At 47.0% G+C, this 21,707-nt stretch overlaps 1 protein-coding gene across 5 annotated transcripts in view; it reads right to left on the bottom strand.

The window, feature by feature from the left end:
* Positions 1 to 236: 236 nt before the first annotated feature.
* Positions 237 to 21,707, bottom strand: part of TMEM272 (transmembrane protein 272) — a 31,736-nt gene continuing 10,265 nt past the window's right edge. Inside the window, exons 1-4 of one of the 5 annotated variants that reach the window (XR_002725412.1) lie at positions 13,803 to 14,113; positions 13,384 to 13,443; positions 8,865 to 8,947; positions 237 to 916 (exon numbers count right to left, since the gene is read on the bottom strand). Coding sequence is in view for 2 of the 5 variants with exons in the window: in XM_023187319.2 (XP_023043087.1) it covers positions 3,618 to 3,980; positions 8,865 to 8,947; positions 13,384 to 13,443 (506 nt within the window). In the remaining 3 variants the exon portion in view is untranslated. Of the gene's footprint in view, positions 917 to 1,012; positions 1,736 to 2,291; positions 7,154 to 8,864; positions 8,948 to 11,841; positions 12,339 to 13,383; positions 13,444 to 13,802; positions 14,114 to 21,707 lie in introns of those variants that run through there. The other 4 variants (XM_023187318.2, XM_023187319.2, XR_002725413.3 and 1 more) reach the window with 4 other exon arrangements.

Below are 21,707 nucleotides of genomic sequence, written 5' to 3'. Positions count from 1 at the left end.
ACTAGGATTACTAAGAAGAATTTTGTGTTAGATCGTTTTTCTCAAATCTCCACTAGAGACTCATCTGCTCACCTGAGGGTATTGAGTTTTATGGAGCAAAATTTGCCTAGAACAGGTTGTCAGCTTCTGTGGACACAGTCTACCCCCGGGAATCCCACTGGAAGAAAGAACAAATGAAGCGTCCCAAGGACTGGAGGATTCTCTTCCCCTGGGGTATTCAAGGAAGACACCGGGGAACAAATTGAACAAAGTTTATTTCATCAACAATGAAAAATGCCCAGAAGGAAATGAAGCACAAGATTCAGTTACACAAAAATGAAAGCTATTGACCACTCGGCCACTTCTCATACTAAAAGAGAAGGAAATAATACGAAGTACTGGAAACATTATATTGTCCTCATGGTGACAACCAAGATGGGCCTGACACAAGCCAGTCCAGGCTGTATGTGTGGCCCAAGTGCACACAGGTGGTTCTCCGGTCACTGAATCAGAACCAGCCAGGCCCCACGAGTCACAGTCTCTGGGGACTGTGATTCTGCATTGCAAATAAGTCCTTGGGTAGCTCTGAGGGTTCACCAAGGTTTGAGAACCACTGGTGTGGCTGACTCCCGTGATGCGGTCCCACGTTTACTGCTTTCAACTGTCATTTATACAGATTCAGGCAAAGAATGGTTTTTAGTATGATGCCCGATGTAGCAAATAAAATGACCTTCAACATATAGTTGATCTTTGCTGCAGTCTTTTCTCAGATGGGAAGAACTGATCATCCCTCTCTGCCACATAATTTGTTCCCTTGAGGTTTCATAGCATCTGGAAGGTTCAGGTGCTCCCATGTCCACTTCCCATTGCCTTGCCAGGTTCCCATTGGAGGAAGGCTGCCCAGGTCTTGGGCCAGTCTTAGATGGGCATTTTCATTCTGCAGGTATACACAGCACATTTCACATCAGTGTGGAATGCCTACTTCAGGCCATGCCAAGGATTATAACGTCTTCTATAACCAGGAACCTCTTACCTCTTAAATTCACCTCCAGCTGAGTGAAATTATACTAACAGGTGATCACTTAAAGGGCACGCAGCTCAGCCCTTCCTAGACAGTCTGGATGTCATCCTTGGATTAAGCCAGACTTCAAAGAACCATGGTTACAGACCATTTGCCTTAGCCCCAGAGCCTGTTTCTTGAAATGTGCCTTATCATAACCATCTCACCATCTCCTGAGGGAGGCCTTCGTCAGTTATCATTCAAAGCCTGCTGCGCTGAAGACGTCACCCACTGAAACACTCAGTGTCCCCTCTATGAATGAATGCACACGAACATTTTCTTTCGGATCTAACCTGTTTCTCCAGAAGGGGGTAATTTTGTTTTTTAGAGATAAGGTCTCATTTTGTCACCCAGAATAGAGTGCAATGGCGCAATCATAGCTCACTGTAACCTCAAACCAGGGAAGATGTGTGACTTACAGGAAGAGATCATCACCTCTTCCTTACTGCTTTGGTGACAAGGAAACTGAAAGCCAAAAATATAGTCCAGATTTTAGCAATTATTTAGGACCTATGACCAATATTCTCCATTGCAACTGGGGGTGGGCTGGGGGGGTGCATATGCGAATGAGCACACTCCATCCATCACTCGCTCTGGGGAAGGATTTCTGCAACACTCTGGTGATACTCATGCCTACCAGAAACTGGGAATGTCCAACTTTTGAGACCTAACTAGTGATGTATCCAAAGCACTAGCCAGTACCTGCCATCTGCTAACAGAAATCCTCATGCCCATAGTTGTCCACAGCTCTTTCCGCCTTTGCCAAGGCCCTTGCAACAGAAGCCTCAGAGGCTTTCATGTGGGAGTCATGCAGGCGTCCCTGGGCCCAGATCTTTGCTGTTCACAGATGTCCAAGCATTGGCTACGTGACTGGGAGTGGCTGACGAGTCACGGACTGGGGAAAGGAGGGTGGGAGTGGAGCCCATGGAACCCCTGGCCACCCCCGGTATCGTGGCCCACAGACTCTCCCCAGACACGGAGAGGGCAACATGGGACACAGTGAGGATAGAATCGGGCATCATAGGTGAGGTAGGATCTGCAAAGTGCACACCCGCTGGTCTTCTGTCATGGCTCGAGTGAAAATGATAACAGAAACTGCCCTTAGAGACGGGGCAAAAAAAACGGCTGTTCCTGCTTTGTCCAGCAGATGGCACACCAAGCACTTTCTTCTCACCTGGGAGGAAAGGGGGACCAGTGGTGACTGCCCGGGGAGAGCTTCTAAACTGAAATGGGAAGACCCCTTGGGACTCACAGGGCCTTTCTCTTAAAGCCACGGAGAAGAATGAGCCTCTTGGTTTGAGCTGACACTTCTGATGAAGGGAGGTGCCTCCATTCATGGCCACTCAGGGATTGGTTTGATGAGAAAGCACAAAAAAATAAAAAAATTAAAAAATAAACACAGTTCAGCAGTGTGTAAATATATAGAAAGGCTATGCATGTGGCTGAAAGAAGCACAGTTAAGCAGGTGCCACGCACCCCTGGGCATTGCCCTAGAAACACTCAAGACAGCATCTTCATACAAAATTCTAAAGCGTGAGACTTTGCTCATAAAGAGGCTCCCTAGCAAGCACTGACAATAGACCTGGACTTCATCTCTCGACAGCGGCAGCCAGAGGGAAGGTTAGTGGTCACTGTTTGGTGTCATCCTGGACTTCCAGACATCTCAATTTACAAAAGGCTTCCAAAGCCTAACTGGTCATCAGGTTGAGGAGCTATTATTTGATAGTTAAACTCAGAAACCAAAAACAGCTACACTGACGGCAACCCAACTCATGCAACCTGTCCAGAAACATACAAAACTGGTTTATGCCACCCAGCCAGCCGCAGATCATAGAGAGGCACACGAATAGCCAGGGGCAGAGACAGACTCAAGGCCAAGCAAAGAACCTGCAGCAGCGGCACACGGTGCACACGGCGCTGCACTCCGCAATGCCTGGCTAGCAGGCCAGCCCGCCCCCTAGGTGGAAGTGACTGCTTTGACATTGGCAGATTTTATAGCTGACCTTGGGATGTTCCACCCATCACATCAAACCCATCTGATACACGGCTGGAAGAGACTGCACCTTCACTTTCCCGAAAGGCAGCTAGAGTCACTAAAAGAATTTCTTTTTCCTTTTAATAACAAAAGTCATCGTAGTGCGTGAAGTTAACATATATCTTGTTTGAAAGTCTGTGCACTTTCTATAACTTCAAGGTGACCATGACTGAATGACAGCAGCAGTAGCAACAACCAACCTTGTTCTTGTACCAGTCATTGAAATTGCACTATGATTTGAAAAGGTCTCCCATTCTTTGCCTCTCACACTTCATCCCCTCAAAAACAATGATCACTTTGAAAACTCTTGTGAGAACAAAATTCCTACTCTGAAAAGAGCAGAAGTGATTTCCCCATGTCTAGGAAGGCAAGAGTTTCTTTAGTCCACTATCATATTCAGTGCGTTTGGGTGGCTTATTAAATGCCTTCAGGGAAGATTTTATTACCTTTATGCCCTTCTCCTGAACCTGTGTGTGTGTGTGTGTGCGCGCGCGCGCATGCACGCGTGCACATGCATACATGGTATGCTGGACAAGGCAGCTATCAGTCTTCATCGGCAGGAAGTCTCCACCTGGAGCACAGGTAGACACAGCCGCTGCACAGCAGGAGCAAGCCCAGCACGGTGTGACTGAGTGCCAGGACTCCAACTGCAAAGAGGTACAGGGTTTTATTACAGTAGTCCTGAGGCTGCTGGAAAGGGGGAAGAAAATCAGGCAGGTACACAGAAAAGACCCAGTAGTTTCCCAGGATGAACCAGAGGAAGAGGAAGAGGCTCAGCAGGAGGTGGATGTAGTATCTGTGAGCATTCTGCCTCCAGGGGTATTCGTCATCATCATCATCATCGATCACCACGGCCTTGGACAGCAGCCGCCTCATCCTGGTGGAGTCGTACAACAGGAGAGACACCTGGGGCGTGGTGGGGAGCCGGGTGGCAGGGCAGAGCAGCAAAGTAGAGGGGAAGAGAGGGGATAGAAGGTAGCGGTGGCGGGGGTGTTGGGGAGAGAGAAAGAGGAGAGAGAGGAAGGTGTCATGAAAAGTACACACACTGAGTTAGAAATGCCACCAAGCACAAAATTTAATTTGAAGAATGAGAATTAAAACTGGCAAGAATGAAGGCATAAATTCATCACCAGCATCCTCAGTGGCGTCTTCCTTTTAGATGTGTGAGTTGGTTTGGACAAGGGGTTAGCTGGGGTGACTCGTCTCCACATCAAGGTTCAGACTGACTCTCCCCTGTATTGTGCTAGCACATTTGCACCCACACATAACGTAAAAACGACACCTGGTCCGCATGCTAGAGGCCTTGAAATAGATCCCTCTCTCGGGAGGAACCCCCAGCAGACTTTTCCCTGGTACTTCCAGGCCATGTAACAGGCTTGGCCAAATCCAGGTACTGTGAGCCGTTTCCTCCCCACCCCAGCCCCGCCCAGCCTGCTTTCTCTCTTCTTGGAAGTTCGCACCACTCCCCATCTCAGGCATCTGGAATTCCCAAGTGGGGCTGTGGACTGAGAGTGTTGTCTCTCTTGTCCTCATACACCTTTCAAGTCAAGAGCACAGACCCTTGTCCTTGGAGTGATACTCTTGGGGGACAAAGACCATCTGGGCCCCTGGCAGATGATCCCTGACTCCAGCCTGACACGCCTTTGAAACTCTGCTCCCACTTGGTTACACAAAGCACCACAACCCACCCAACTCTAACTGGCCACAGATGCCTTTGTCACAGGGGAGCACGCTTCCCCTGGAAATGCAGCGGTGGAAGGACACAGGTGGTCTTTGCTAAGGAATCCCTTAGCAGCTCCCCGTCTTCTCTGCCTAGCAACTTGATCTGTGATGTTTTTGAAAGCCTGGCCTGTGTATCTGCTCTCTCCGGCTTCCTAGGCTGCCTACCTCTCCCGAGGCCACGCTCATGGCACCCCTAACCCTGGAGAGCAGGGCATTAGAAAGAATCCTTGGATGACGGAGGATGTAGCTGACTGGCAGAGGCGGGGAGAGATTCTGAGCTTGAGTGAAATGGAAGGGCAAGCAGGAGCCAAGAGATGCAGCTAACTGGGCTCCAAACTGTGAAGAGAAGCAAGGATAAAATAAAGAGACAGAGAGATGGGAACAGCGAACCCCAAGCCATGCCTTTGGGTGGGTGATGACTCCCGGTTTGGACTTGTTCTATTTAAAATTCTGGATGGAAATGCAGGTGCTAGTGGCCCACAGGGGGCGGAGTCAGAGCCTGGAGGTGAACAGAGAGAGGTGAGGACTCCTGGCGGAGATCTGGGAGCTACCTGTGAGGAGGTGATAGTGACTCTGGGAATGGGTGTTGTACAAAAAGAGACCCCAGTGCTGAGCAAAATGCTTGACATACATTATCTCAATGAATTCTCCCAGCCTGAGGTAAGAGGTACTAAATAAACATGGGCACAGGACCAAAACTGGAGCCATTGGGCCAAATGTCAATAGTGATGTTCTCTGGGTGGTGAAATTTACAAATGATTTTGATTTTTTCTTTGTGCTTATCTGCATTCTCTGATTTTCCACAATGGAGAGTTATTACTTATGTAAAGCTACAAAACCTAAGGAGGGTGGTTAGTTCAATGCTTGGTATGTGTGATCTTTAATGTCCATCCTCGCCTGGGGCTGCATATTATCCTTGTTGCCCAAATGAGGAAACTAAGGCTCAGAGAAGTTAAGTCGCTTCAGTGAGATCCACAGTGAGTGAGAGAACGAGAAAGGCAGTGATCCACACCTCTTTGACCACTGTCTACACCACAGTACACTGATGATTAAATCGGAGGAAATTAAATTGGATGGTTCACTCCTAAGACTTGCAGCCTGGCTGGGAGGCAGAACATCTCCATAGGAAAAGGAAAGTGAGACCTTAGGGGAGTTCAGAGAGCCACCCACAGTAGAGCTGACTCATCCAGGGAGGGCTGCTTGGAAGAAGGGGCATACTTGGGACCCCCATGCACAAGGAGAGGTGCGAGGGTCCTCCTCTGAGGGGGAGTGGTGTGGCAAAGGTGAAGGGTGGTGGGTTTAGGGTAGGGGAAAAACCAATTGACGGTAGTAGGTTGGCTGACCGTGGCTGTGTGGTTGGGAAAGCCCAGGTTGAACACTAGCTCTGCTGTTGCCTTACTGTAAGCTGGAGCTGAGAATCCAGCTCAAGTCTCCATCACTCAGATGCATTTCCCTTCCTTGCAGGGCCTCATTCCTTGGAGGAATTCACCCACCCACCACGTGCCCATAGATCTGGCTGCCCTCCCAGGACTGGTTCTCGGCTACAGTGATGCCAGGAGAAAGGAATCAGCCCCAGGAGAGAGCCGTGGCAAGTGGGTCCCACTGCCCAGACTTTCTGGAGCCACCTGGCCCCCTTCTCTCCCACTAACCTTTGAGGTTGTGAGCTCTTCCAATCCATGACCTTTTAAGTTAGCCAGAGCTGATTGTTTGTTCCTAGTAGTCAAAGAATCCTTCCTGAAGCAAGTACCTGCCTCAGAGGGGCATGGCGAGGACTGAATGAGCTCCAAATGAGGGCAGAGTCATCAGCATGGCATCAGCAAAAAGCACATGCTCACCAGGGTAGCAATCGCCACTAGGAAGGGTGATGTGGGAAGATGAGGGGAGTGCAGGGTAGGTGATGGTCACTGAATCCATGTTTTGGAAACTGTCTTTTAACACGACCCTCAGTAACAAATACATTTTATGCCAAGTCCTAGGCACTGGGCAACTGCATGTCCTTGTTGGCTTAGAGAAGTCCTGGTTTATGCTGTTGTTCTGGCAGGATGATTATTAGGGCTGCTTTGTACTCTCAAAAGTGTCCCAGTTAGGATGATAAATCAACTCACCCAAACACACATGTCCATATGTAAGTGTCACACAATACTTAACTTACTAGGCACTCTAATTTTCTATTTTATTTTTTAAAAAGCAGGTCACAGCCTACTTAATTCATTTCCTGATCTTCATAACCCTCAGTTCTTTTTGGTAGCTCCATGAAATGTCAGCTCACATCTCTTCAAGTTTCTCTCCATAGAGTGCAATACTGTGAAGCTATCTGATGCATTTCAGGAAGGATGTTGGGACCCCCTCGGCAGGTTCTGAGGTTGAATACAAACCATCATTATTACAGGTAAACTTCTGCCTCTGGGGACTCTAATCCTGTTTGCCGCTGCTCTAATGGTTATGGACTCACTGTATATTACCTTGCCATCATGAGCACAAAAATTTAATTTGGCTTCAAACGGTTTTAGATTGCCAGGGCAAAAAAATCAATGCTGCTTATTAGGGCCTTAGTTTGTTCATTAAAATAAATTACCTTTGGGTCCTGGGTTGGCTTTCAGAAAGGAAAAGTTTGCTGTTATTAAGAGGAACAGACCCCACGGACAGCAGCATCTCTAAAGGAAAGCTCCACTGGGCAGCTTCACGATGAGGTAGTCGAGTGAGAACAGGAGAGGCAGAGGTAATTACTGCTAAAAATGCTGCCCTTGTTTGAAGCATCTCTGTGGCACTCAAACCATCAGAGCCTTCCCTTAACACCGTGGGGGCCATGGGGAAAATGTGGCTCCGCTGAGCCAAGAGCCTTTTGGTTTTCTTGGAGCTGAACAGAGTCCCAGGTAGATCCCATGGGGATACTGTGATGGGGACCATCGTGTGTATTTGTACATTTTAGGACACTGCCCACCAGACCGCTGTTAGGAGATGGGGGCATTTAACAGGGAGGTTACCTCAGACACAAAAGCCTCCCAAGGTTTGCCCCAAATCAGACGTCTCCCACGACAGAGTGGAGCTTGTGGCTACCAGTTGCATATAAGAACAATTTTCAAGACATTCCTTTGATGTCTTAGATCAACAGCATGACCAGCTCCACTGGCCAGGATCTCTCCAAGGATCCCCGCACCAGAAAGCAGCTGGCAAAGAAACCCAACAGTGGCTCCAAATAAAAGTTCATACTTGGCACTCTTAACTCAGTTTTCTCTTGTGTTATGGCTTTGTTTTTATGAAACCATCTTGGGAAAATGGATGCTTGTGTTTTCTGGCTTTGATATAGAAAGTGGTGAGGTGGGCTTGGAAGGCTGGGAAGAGTTGTTGATAGATGGAGGCTGACCGAAACTTCTCTTGGTAGGTGTAACATTGCTGTGGGCCAGGGATCTTGAAAACAACTGCACACTGTGCACGCCCCTGATATTTCTTCTTCAGTTGCTTTTTCTGTTTAAACAAATGTCAATACAGCCCAGGAGCAGATTAACTACATAACCTTGAGAGTCATAGAGAAGCACTCCTACCCCAGGCATAAGAATACTTTAATAGTTGATTGATAACTGCAGCCAATTAACCCTATGTTAGTCAATTGAGAACTAGGAGGTATAGTTAAAAGCAGAAATAGGAACTGCTAAATCAAACATATTTTAACCAAATGCAAACCCTGCCTTCAACAGGAAGCTTTTTTTTTTTTCCAAAAAAAAGCAGCAGCAGCGCAAAGAAAGACCATGATTTCACTGGCTGAATTCAATGGTATAACTAGCAGTCAGGGACTCCTCTGCATCAACTCTTGTCAGACCAAAGCCACAGCTTAGCACACTGAACTCGAGAGCAGGAAGGAAGCTCTTGCAAAGAAGAGTAGCCCTGGGTAAATGCCCTGCATCTGGAAAAATCTGTGTCTCTGGAGCCAGCCCCATCACTTCAGCAACCACGCTTAGGGGAAGTTGTTTTGGCTCCCCTGTGAATAGCAGGCAAATAACAGGTGCATTCCAGGATGGTTGTGAGTTAAATTTCTACAAGGACTACAAACAACAGATAAAGATACTTTACCTTTAAGGTGCCGACGATGCCACCCACTAGCAAATATAAAGGTATGAGGGGCTGTATAGGGCAGTCCTCCAAAAATTTCATTCCTACATAGGGCAAACAGAAGATGATTGAGAGAAATACATTCAAGAGCACAAAGCCTGGTTCTGAAAATGAGTGGGACACCTTCAAAAGCCAAAATGTTAAACATGCAAACCATATGCTTGTGGGATCTGCTCAGCCTCACCAGCCACCTGATCCCCAGGATGCTCAGTGGATTGACACTGCAGAACTCACTCTCACAGCGGAGTGGCGATAAATACTCCCGCGGACAGGGCAGGGACCAGGTGTCACTGCACCTTTTTTCTGGGTATTAACTGGCTATGGGTTGCACTCTTCTTTTCTGAATAGCCAGTGTATGAGAACTCAAGTTTTCAAGGATTCAGAATTCAAAGGATCCCTTTAAATATACAGTTTTCTTGATATGCTTAAAATAAGATTCAATTCATGAGTCACATTTCCAAAATGTGACTCTGTGAATGAGGTTCTCATCTACTCTGCTTCCAGGGACCAGGTGGCAGGGAGGAGCCACTCTTCCTCCTTGTGTAGCGAGCCCTCTGCTGTGTTAGTCACAGTCACCATATGATCACCATTGACCATGTCACTTACTGGACCCCAGCTGGGAAACACACGTGTGCTCACATATCCTTAGCTACCAGATACAGATTACTACCAAGCCAGCCTGCCCAGATGCCTACCCTTTCTTAAGGGTCATTTTCTCCCCAAAGCAATGCTCTACTTTTCTCAGGTCTTTGTTCTCTAGACCTATTATTAACCAATGATATAATGTGTCTATTTAAAATATAAAGAAGAAATGCCCATTTCCCTCAGGGACCGGTCTGGCTCAAACGACCAAGCTCCAGATGAATTCTAACAGACACCTTTGCTATGGGAGACACTGACTGCCCAGCATGTGCCCCCGCCACATTGCCCACCTCCCTTGTTGAGTAGCAAGGCAGTGTGACCAGTTCTGACCAGTGGGCTGTGGGACACTTTGGGGCCAAACCATGTATTTGTTTTTTTTGAGACAGAGTCTTGCTCTGTTGCCCAGGCTGGAGTGCAGTAGCATGATTCAGTTGCAACTCACTGCAGCCTCAACCTCCCAGGCTCAAGCGATTCTCCCACCTCAGCCTCTGAGTATCTAGGATCACAGGGATGTGCCACTATGCACAGCTAATTCTCTTTTCCTTGTAGAGAAGGGGGCTCACTATGTTGCCCAGGTTGTCCTCAAACTCCTGGGCTCAAGTGATCCTCCTGCCTGGGCCTCCCAAAGTGTGGGATTACAGGCATGAGCCATTGTGCCCAGCCCAGGCCAAAGCATTTAAAAACTGATACATGATTCGTTGTTTGCTTCCTCTGCTTTGACCACCTGGAAGCCATGGGTGGAGATGGATTGTTCTCAAGATTGAAGCAGCTTGGAATATTATGTCATCACATTGCCTGGGAAGTCCCCATGCCCCCTGACCCATGATGGAATTTGCATAAGCAAGAAATAAACCCTTATAGTGTTAAACTACTGGGATTCCAGGGTTAATGTGTGACTGCAGCACAGTTAAGTTACCCTGGCTAATACATTTGTCAACAGATTCCAAGAAAGGGAATTCTTACTGTAGAACCAAAGCCTCCTGTTTAAATGACATTTAGACTTTTAGCTTTGATTTGACATTTTATTCCCTATAAATGCCTGATACTTAAGCAGAGGGAGTAAACTGTTTTTCTATGACTACACCATATTCCACTGAAATGAACAAAATTCTCTAGGTATACAGAGAGCTATAAATTCAGAGTCCAAACAGAATTTAGTCAAATATACACATTGATCCAATCATCAACCTATGGAGGCTTGTCTTTTAGTTATCTCTGATGTGTAGCCGAATTTGTTATTAAATGGAAATACTTTCCAAGTCTCAACACAGCCCTTTCACACAAAGACCTTTAAGTACCTGGTGCCAAATTTGTTGGACATGGACCGCCTTTCAATTCAAAAGCCAGCTGTGAAATGAACACTGAGTAATGGCTTAGATATCTGCTCATTCCCAGTGAATCAAGACAGCTGCTATTCACAGGAGAGTCAATCAGTGCACAGATGGCTTAAAACGATCCTAATAAATTTAATAAAAGCCATCTTTCCCCCTTGGTTCTCACGTACTGCTTAGGACCTACCTAAACTCTCGATTTTCTTTCCTGTCTGATCTGCAGTATCGCGATTATTCTTTTTGGCTTTAGATCTCTCCCTAGTTCAGTTGATAACAACTACCAGATGTAGTGATTTTTAAAATATTTGTTATTGTGATAAAATTATCTCAACAAAAATTGCCGTTTTAACAATTTTTAAGTGTACAATTCATCGGCATAATTACATGCATCATCTTGTGCAACTATCCCCACTATCTATTTCCAAAATGTTTTCATCACCCCAAACACAAACTCTATAACCAATATTGCTCTAGAAGCAATAAGACCTCCAAAACCCTCTTTCTGCAGTGGATGTGGTGATTTTAATATAATATCCATGGGAATTGGCTTGTGGGGTCTTTTCTCTTTTATGCAGCCTTGTTGGTGGATGAATTGTTGCAGTTACGTTCATTTGAAAGATAACTGGCTGGGCGCGGTGGCTCACGCCTGTAATCCCAGTGCTTTGGGAGGCCGAGGTGGGCAGATCACTTGAGATCAGGAGTTCAAGACCACCCTGGCCAATACGGTGAAACCCTGTCTCTACTAAAAATACATAAATTAGCCAGGCGTGGTGGCGGACGCCTGTAATCCCAGCTACTTGGGAGGCTGAGGCACAAGAATCGCTTGAGCCGGGTAGGCGGAGGTTGCAGTGAGCCGAGATTGTTCTACTGCACGCCAGCGTGGGTGACAGAGTGAGACCCTGTCTCAAAAGAAAAGAAAAAGAAAGATAATTAACCCGAAAGTCCAAAGGCTAGGGTTCTCTTACCTTACAGATTTTGCATAGAATGCCCTCTGGAGAGTATTCCTGACTTCCTAAGCAGAGTATGCCTAACATCTTGTGAACTCTTCTTGGAAGAACAGAGTCATATGATAAATATTAATTTTTGAATTCCACTGTAATAATCACAGCACCAGGGCCTACTGAAGTGACTGAATTGTTCACTCTTACACTAAATGGCCCCAGACTACTTGGCTGTTTTAGTTCTCTGCAAACCTTAAAATCTCATCTTCTTTTTTATTTCCTGTCAGGCTGTTGGCTTTCATGTCTTACAGATCTAAGGATACTGTTTTTGTTTCCATTTTTAGTATTGTGGCTTCAGCAGGAGTGGCACGGTGAAACTTCCATAACAAAATAAACCCTTTTAAAGTGAATAATTCAGTGGCACTTAGTGGATTCACAATGTTGTGCAACTACCACCTCCATCTAGTTCAAAAACATTTTCATCACCTCGGAAGGAAGGCTCCTACCCATTAAGCCATTAGGGTACTGGGTGTTTCGTTGCTGTTTTGCAACAACTGCTCCAATATGCTGTGAGCTTGGACCTAGAACACTGGGCCTGCTGAGCTTCTTTTCTGTTTTGTTTTTTGGTTTTTGTTTTTTTTTTTGGAGACAGGGTCTCACTCTTGTTGGAGTTGGCTGGAGGTACAGTGGCACGATCATTCCAACTCAATCTCCCGAGTAGCTGGGGCTACAGGCGCACACCACCACAGCCAGCTAATTTTTAAGTCAAGACTTGAATTTTTTGGTAGAAACAAGGTCTCACTATGTTGCCCAGGCTAGTCTCAAACGCCTGGGCTCAAGCATTCGGCCCGCGTCAGCCCCACTAAGTGCTGGGATTATAGGCGTGAGCCAGTGTGCCCGGCCATGCTGGGATTCTAGGTAAATAGGGGTAGCTAGGTCCTGTACGCAGGCCTCAGGGGCTCCCACTAGCAGTGTTCAGGAGCATGAGATTAATTTCACTGACATGTGATAACAATTCTTAGCTACTCAAGGAGCTTCCCCCATCGTGCCCCTCCCCTGACCTCCCCTGACCTCTGCTAGACGTCACACTTCTGGATTATGAGGTTGTTTAATATACGTGATTTATGGAAATATTTATTCATTCATTCAGCAAAAAAATGTATAGAGTGCCCATACGTCACCTAGCACCAGGTACATTTTTTGTATTGCTCGCATCCTGCTTCCACAAGGGAACATAGGAACTGGGAAAGGACTTTGGGAAACCTCTAGCCCAGTCACTCCCAAACTTGGGCTAGAGGGATCAGAATCATCTGGGGACAGATTTCTAAAAGAGGGTGTCTGTTCCCACCCAGATATACTGCATTGATATCTCCCAGGGTGGGGCCCGGGAATGTGTGTTGTTTAAATCTTCACCAAGTCATTCTGAGATGGTACATAGGTGTCTGGGAATCATCGGGCTGGCCAGTTCTTCTTAAACACATATTTAATGTTTAAAGATTACACGCCTTGGGTCCATGCCCCAACCTGGCTGACCTGTGGTGTCCAGCAGCTCGGCAGGCAGCTTACCTATGAAGGCCATGGACAGCGGTAGAGCCAGGAAAGCGCAGAGCACAAAAACGAAGCAGGCTGCAAGGAGAAGAAGGGGCAGGCACTGGGTTAGAAACACACAGACCCTTGCATTTCCTCTTCACTGCAGTTTCTTAAGCATCCTGTGAAACCTGACTTTCTCTCCAGAGGCAAGTCAGCAGACAGGAGGAGAAGGTCGCAGCTCGCCTGGGGCTCCCACACAGTGGATGCAAGCCAAGACTTGCATTTCTCAGAGAGCTGAACATCTCTTGTGATCACTCTGCCGATGCCAAGGCCCAGATTTCCTGCAGGACCTCTCCAAGTCTGACAGCTTATAGAAAAGGAGTTTATAAACTGCCACTGTGCCTGTGCCAGGACACCAGAAGCTGCCGGCATCCACTGAGCCAGGCAGGACTCACCCTGTGCTTCCTGGGCTCCTGTACCCAGGGCAGATGGTTCTTCTCTTCCCTGGATAAAATTCACTGACAACTCACTTTATCACTTAAAGTATTTGCTTCACAAAATCTTTTTCCCTTTCCATTCATTTGGTTATATATTCCATAGCCCATGACATTAGGTGGGCTCCTAAAACTTCTTGCTGACACACAGTATAATAGAGCTTTGAACTGGCTTCGGGGTTTTCTTTCTGTTAATGCCACCAATTCAACTTTTAGACATTGGGAAAGAACAAAGGAATGGGGGCTACACAGGCTTGGGTCCAAATCCTGGCCCTGTCACTCACTGGCCATGTGGCTTTGGGTAAATTCATTGACATCCTGAAGCCATTTTCCTCTTCTGTAAAAGGTGGTGACAGATGTATGCATGAGGACCTCAGAGTATGGGGCAACTTTTATGATTAGGCAATTACTTCCCCACTTTGCTTCTTGGTTTCCTCATCTGTTCAATGGACCGCAGATATAGGTTTTGCTTGGCCAGTAATTTTTTTTGGAAAGTGTGAATTTGAATGCTTCTTGGGTAGGCCTGCCCCCCAGTTCCCACTGTCAGAGTCTTGACAGCATCACACATCTGTGTTTTCTGCTGAGTCCTGTTGTCATGCTGAGAGCTGACAGAGGATCTCTGAGTGAATGTCATGGTAGCTTCTGCAGCATCTGCTCCTTCCTCTCTAGGTCATCACCTCAATTATTTTCGGGTACCACCACCTCCCTACCTCCCCATTCTCCTGTGCCGTTTATGTACTCTAGCAGAAGCTGACTCCACCCTGGCCATGGAAAAGGGCATGAAGTTTCACCCTCAATTAACCAGAAGAGCCCCACTTACCAGATATGTTATTAGTAGGTGGGCTCATGACTTATATTGGGAAATTTACTGAGAGTCAGGAAAAAGCTTTCTCACTCTGCTGACAAAACTTCCGGAAATAAGGTTTCTCCCTTCCTGGCCACTGGTGAAGAACTGAATCACTCCGGGGGTGGCTGGCAGCCTTCTTGCCACCATGACGGGAAGCCGGCCTGCAAATGAGACCAATGCTGAGAGGCAAGAGGAGAGGTGAAAAGAAACTGGGTTCTCAGTGACATTCGTCACCCATGGAATCATACCACCCTTGATGCTAAACTACTTCTGGATTTGCCACGTATAGGAGCCAATAAATCCCCTTTATTACTTTAGCCAGCTTGAGTTGGGTTTTCTATACTATACAGCGCCCACTGTACCTGGCTTCATCTGCAAGGCCCTTTGCAGTTTTGAATTGTCAAAGATCTAGGATTTATCTGGGAATCTGTCTTCTCTAGAGAAGAGATCTAAGGCTGCAAGTGCCTCCAGCTGGGAGCCTCATGTGCACACCACCAAATGCCAGCTCTGATCTTGCTACCCACAGCGGGCAGGGTGCACAGGGCAGGGTCTGCCCCTCTCTCAAAGAGACTCCAGAAGTTGCCCTCCATGCCCATCTTGACCTTCACCTCCAGGAAATGTTGATGGGGGCAGGCACACAGAGTGATTTGCCCCAATTTCACTCCTCCCCTCCAAACATCCCTGAGTTGGATACGATGCTATCACCAGAGCCAGCTTCACAGGCATGCAACTTAACGGCCCCATGCTTGGGAGGACCCAGCATCTGGTTTGACACTCTTCTGTTGCCATCTTGAAATTCTAAATAAATTTCTCTCGAAATTGTGTATTGTAAGTGAAGTTGGACAGGACAGTGAGGCATACGTGTGAGCAGAGGGAGCCTGTGAAATGCTCGCGTCTGCTGCTCTTCACCGCCAATATTCACATTTACTCTGCAAGACTCGGAGCCAATACGAGGAAAGTGTGTTTTCTTCAACCAAGTAAGCAGGGGGCTGACAGTCCTGAGAAGATATACTTTCATCTGAACCAGAACTCGCTTCAGATGCAGACAGAAGGCAATGCTGTTCTAAGAAACAGGGACAACTAAGGAACCCCAACAACCCCTTTCTGACCCCTAAATTAGTCAATTTTTTCCTCTCAGACCTTCCTCACCCATCTGTGAGCAGAAGGTGGAGAATGGGGGCAGAATGCGCCCATATCAAGAAGCAAAATGAAGACTTGTTAGTTTTGTACAATGTTTCCAATGTTCCAGTAAAAACAAAATATGTATAAGAGCGATGAAACACAAGTTGTGTCACTTCAGTGACTCAACATATGAGTTAAATGCTCTTACAGTTGCATTTAAAACTGGCATTATGGCCGGGCGCAGTGGCTCACGCCTGTAATCCCAGCACTTTGGGAGGCCGAGGCGGGCTAATCAGGAGGTCAGGAGATCGAGACCATCCTGGCTAACACAGTGAAACCCCGTCTCTACTAAAAAAAAAAATACAAAAAATTAGCTGGGCGTGGTGGCGGGTGCCTGTAGTCCCAGCTACTCGGGAGGCTGAGGCAGGAGAGTGGCGTGAACCCGGGAGGCGGAGCTTGTAGTGAGCTGAGATCGCGCCACTGCACTCCAGCCTGGGTGACAGAGCGAGACTCCGTCTTAAATAAATAAATAAATAAATAAATAAATAAATAAATAAATAAAACTGGCATACAAAATTAAGATGAATGGTAAAATATATACTAATAATTACACATTTTGATTTCCCCCTACTTAAAAATGACATTAAATAGCAAATAAAAAGTCCAAAAGAGAGACTTCAAAAGAAAGGAAAAAGCTTTTTATATTTTAGTCCCTTGAACAGTGCTTCTTTCCTGCTTTTTGAACAAGGTACTTTGCATTTTTGTTTTACTCCGGGGCCCTGCTGGTCACGGGTGACACAGTGCCGCTGGCAGGTGTGGTGAATTAGAGAGAATTTCAGCTAATCTAGTCTAGCCACACCTGTTTTAATTTTCAACTTAGAGTGGGGGTCAAGGAAGAAATTTCTTACTGGCAAAGGACAGAAAGTCAAGAGGTTGCTGAATGCCATTCTGTATTTCTGACCTTGGAGCTTGTTATAAGGATGATAAAAAGTGATCAGGATTCCAGAAAATCCTTCCCTGTGCTGCAAGCTTAAGGCAGATGGTGCCACCTGGCCACATATATAATCCAGGCAGTGAGTGACACAAAGAAATGGAGCAGTCCCCAAGGAGGCACCTGTCACCCAAGCTCCCTACTGAAGCGTGGCAGAATATGCCACCCCAAACTATGCAGCTGTGGCATAAAGGCTATTTGGAGCTAAAGGCACTTAAAAAATAGCAGATGGAAGAAAGGTGCCTTGACCCTCCCCTTTTCCTTCTTAAAAGTGGGAAATAAAAGCCCCACGTAGAGGATGTCTTCCCTATACCAGAGGAAAGCACCATTCTTATCATCAAGGATGGGACATTGAGACCACGAGAATTCTGTACAAACAGATCTTGTCAAAATCATTCTTATCTTCCCTTAGCCTCCCCACATAGTTTGGTTCCTTTCCTGCAATTACCTCTCTTTGTTCAGCCAAGTATAAAAGCATTTGGGTTTTGCTATTTCTTTGGGTTTCCACTTCTTATAAAGGCTCTTGTGTCATGTAAAACTTGCACTAAATTAGTGTGCTTTTCTCCTGTTAATCTGTCTTATGTGAGTTTAATTCTCAGGCCCAGCTGAAAAGCCCTGAGAGTGGAGAAGTAAAACGTTACCTCCCCTTCACTACCTCCCAGCAGGGCTGAGAGAGATGGCCAGGGCCAGAACATTCTTAATGACCACCTGGAGGAGGCTGTAAAGACTCACCACCTGCAGCCAAGCCACCTGAGACACAGCCCACTCCGCTCCTCACCACCTGCAGCATGGACTGCAGGACTCTTAACTTCTGAGGTTTCAATGTCCTCATTGCAAACATGGGCACGATTACAAGACTTTCCTAACAGACTTACCAAAATCATCAAATGTCATAATCTGCATAATCTGTGTAGGGCACTAAACGCAGGGTCTGCCACATAATAAACACCGATACATGTTGGCCATTATCATTACTATTATTATTTTCCATTCCTGAGGGAAGGAGACCCAGGCTTCCCCTTTATTTCAGCCCCTACTTTGGAATCAAATGAAGAATCGAGAAAACAACAGGTGAGGTATACACTGTGGTTCTCATGGTCTCTGAACAGAGATGAGACTGTTCTACACCTTAACTCCCATGTGGAGGCAGCCTTACTCCCTGGTCCTGTTCTCAGGCTGCACCCTGGCTTCATCCAGTGAGTTCACTTCTCTAGATCACCACTCTAGGTCTAAAGAGGCTCACTCCTGCTGGAGGTCTAAAGAGGCTCACTCTTGCTCAAGATCTAAAGAAGCTCACTCTTGAGGTCTAGGTCTAAAGAGGTTCACTCTTGCTCGAGGTCTAAAGAGGCTCCCTCTTGCTCAAGGTCTAATGAGGCTTACTCTTACTCAAGGTCTAATGAGGTTCACCCTTGCTCGAGGTCTAATGAGGCTCACTCTTGCTCGAGGTCTAATGAGGTTCACTCTTGCTCAAGGTCTAATGAGGTTCACTCTGGCTCGAGGTCTAATGAGGTTCACTCTTACTGGAGGTCTAATGAGGCTCACTCTTGCTCAAGGTCTAATGAGACTCACTCTTGCTCCAGATCTGGGGCTAAAGAGGCTCGCGCTTGCTGGAAGTCTAATGAGGCTCACTTTTGCTCGCTAAACCACAGAACCATGACTCTCAGGGTCTATGGCCGCTCTAGATCTCACAAACCAGGATCAGACAAATGGCACCTGGGAATCTGCATTTAAAAGCAACTCCCACCCTGGCATGGTTGCTCACACCTGTCTGGCATTTTCGAAGGCTGAGGCAGGTGGATCTCTTGAGACCAGAAGTTTGAAACCCACCTGGGCAGCATGGCAAAACCCCGTCTCTACAAAAAATACAAAAATTAGCCAGGTGTGGTGGTGCACCTGTGGTCCCAGCTACTGGGGAGGCTGCCTGAGATGGAAGGATCGCCTGAACCCAGGAGTTCAAGTCTGTAGTGAACCATGATCCTGTCTCTGCACTCCGGCCTGGGCAACAATGCAAGACCCCATCTAAATAAAATAAAATAAAAGCAACTCCCAGGTGATTGTGAAGTAGCCTGTTTCTGTAAGCTGGCTAGAGAATCTTCAGGAGCTTCCTAGAGTCGTCTGCTCAACGTGGTGTGAGGTGCTGGGGTTGGGCTAGGTTGTAGGATCCACTGGGATGGAAGTCATCAGCAGTTACTGGCATGAGGCCTTCTTTACCCCTTGCTCCTAATAAGGACACCCAAGCCACCGTCAGGAATCGGGGAGCCCCACTCTCGCCTGATCTCCCTGCCTCCTGGGGCATCTGGTTACCCATCCTCAGTCTTTGGAGCTCTCTGGAACAGAGGCTGAGCTTTCTGGTGATGCCGCTGTTGCGATGGCAGCGGCTTGACAGCAGTGACCACCACTAGTTAATACTGTACTGCCTCTGGTCTACTGAGCACCAATTCCAATGCAACTCAGAGTGCGACATTCTGGCTTCTGATACCATGAGAGTCTCCATCTAGAAAGTCAGTTTGAAAGAGCTGAGTGAAAAAAAAACTCAACTTGAGGGTCCCAAAGGAGAAAATAATTCAAAATTAGAGCAATAGTGGGAGGATATTAGAATCAAAACGTTGGAGTCAAGTCATTATTTATGCCAAGAACACAGATAAGCTGATTCCTGATTTACTGAAGGTTGGGAAAAGACAGAACACTGGGAAGGATGCCCTCCTCAGGGTGGCTTTTGGGTTGCTGGCTCCAGATCCTCACTCCCCTCTTGCAGTGCATTTCAGGGTGGGCTGCTCTCACGGCTGTTGATTGCTGCTGCCCATGATTGTTGGAGGGAGCGGCATGGTAGCAGGTGTTAAAGATACGCTGCCATCCAGTTATCAGTCAAAATAGGTATCTGGGAGAATTCAATGCATTTTTAAATGGGTAATCTTGGTAGGAAAAGTGCGTAGCTTGTGGTCTGTTCTCAAGGATCTCCAGAGTCTGATTCCTATGAATAGCAAGTATTAATGTATCCCCAGATCTTTTGCTTAGACAGTTTAGTGCAGAAACTGAGACCAGGACCCAGCAGTTTTTCTCTGCAACACCACACTTCGGGGTTCCACTGAGCTATCAAATACCTAGAAGGCAACTGGCAAAGAGTGCAGGAAGAGAAACTCCAACTAAACTCCTCTTTCCAAACTGCCCTCTCCACCTCCCTGTATCTGTAATGGTGTCCAAACTCCAGTCACCCAGACCACTTCTGCCCTCTCCTGGTATGTTCAGTCATTCTGTCTCTGCCTCATGTTTCCACCCACTCCTCTTCTCCAGCCCTGCACCAGCACCCTGCATTGCCACAGCCACCCACTAATCCCCAGAGGTCACAGCTAATAGCAATTTACATGAGGGGGTATTTTTATTAGCACTTCATCTACTTTGAACAGAGATGAACTTCTTTATAGATATTCAGCTATTCATTCTTGCATTCGACCAAGGTTTGGGTAGATGCAAAGTGAGCATAAGAAGCTTCGGCAATGAGGACTTCAAGACCTCTCAAGGGAGATGAGATGTGCACCCAAGGGACAGTACAAATCAGTGTGTGGAATGGACCAGCAGGGGCAGCGCATGAAGCAGTAAGGAAGCCTGGAGGAGGAAAGAGTCCCCAGGAAATCAAGGAAGGCCTCAAGGAGGAGGTGATATTGGTACCGGGTGTTGATGGATGGGTAGGATTTTTGATGGACTGAATTGTGGGAAGATGGCTTTTCAGTCAAAGGAAAAAAACCCAGAGGAAACAAAAGATTTGAGAGACAGAGACACTCAGAGTGGTTTGGGGGAGTGGCAAATCATGAAACGGAACTGAGCGTCCATCATCCATCAAAACAGAGAGAGATCAGATGGAAACTAGATATTGAGAAGAGAGGGCATTTCTGTTTTGCATATGGTTATTTGGATTTTATTAGGAAGATAAAAAGAGTTGTAGGGTTTGGAATTGGAAAGCGGCATCATCAAAGCTGAACCTTTGGAGAAAATGGGGACTAAAGGGGGTGGCTCTGGGGGTGAAGAGACCAGTGAAGTGGCTGTTGCATAACTAAGCCTGGAGAGCAATTGTGAGGCTCTGGCAGGCCCCTGAGCACCCACTAGGTGTGGGAATGAAGGGAAGAAAGGAGAAAAGAATGACTGAAGTGCTGTGCTTGGGTGACAAGCATGGTGGAGGCACTGAGAGAAATGTGAGAGACAGAAAGAGGAGGGGCTTTAGGGAAAGGATGTATTTGGTTCAGAATTCACTGCATTTAATGTGCCAGGGGAATGAACTGCAGTATGGGTTTCTAAAACCACCTCCACTGCCTGCTTTTGAGATTTTCAGCTGTTCACATAACAGGACGAATTAGTAAGAAATATTGGACCCTTCCGCAATAGCGATGCTGCCATCTCTCTCTCTAATCCCTGAAAAGAGAGGGCAACCTTGTGTTTCTTGAAGCCCACGAAGAGTAATTCTATGGGATTGTCCCAATAAAAAGGGATGCAGGGCAGTCCCCCAAAGAGGAGGAGCAATGAAGAAGGGGCTGCTGAGGGTAGAACCTGGGGTTGGTGGCCCCTTCCTTGCAGTAGTCAAAAGGAATTGCTACTAGAAGCACCTAGGGAGGAGGCACCAGGTCCCCAGGCTCGTAAAAACCCTGACATCTCAAGCTTGATACCGGTGCTGGCCTGATAGCAAGGACACAGCGTGCTGCTGTGTGGTTTGTGCAGAGAAGAGAGGGCCTGTGTGAGGCTCTGGGGCTGAGTGAAGGTTGGAAATCCTCTCGCTTGGAAGAGGGGTGCACTTTTCTTCCCACAAAAGCACGATCTACTCCTAAACTGTGTCCTGGAAGCTACCGCTGCTGGGGGCCACCTTTTAAACATTGCACAAAGGGTCTGTAGAGGAAATAATGGCTTACCACAGAGCAGG

This window comes from Piliocolobus tephrosceles, chromosome X (assembly GCF_002776525.5).
Source record: "Piliocolobus tephrosceles isolate RC106 chromosome X, ASM277652v3, whole genome shotgun sequence".
Lineage (NCBI taxonomy): Eukaryota > Metazoa > Chordata > Mammalia > Primates > Cercopithecidae > Piliocolobus > Piliocolobus tephrosceles.
This window is presented reverse-complemented; position numbering and strand designations above follow the sequence as displayed.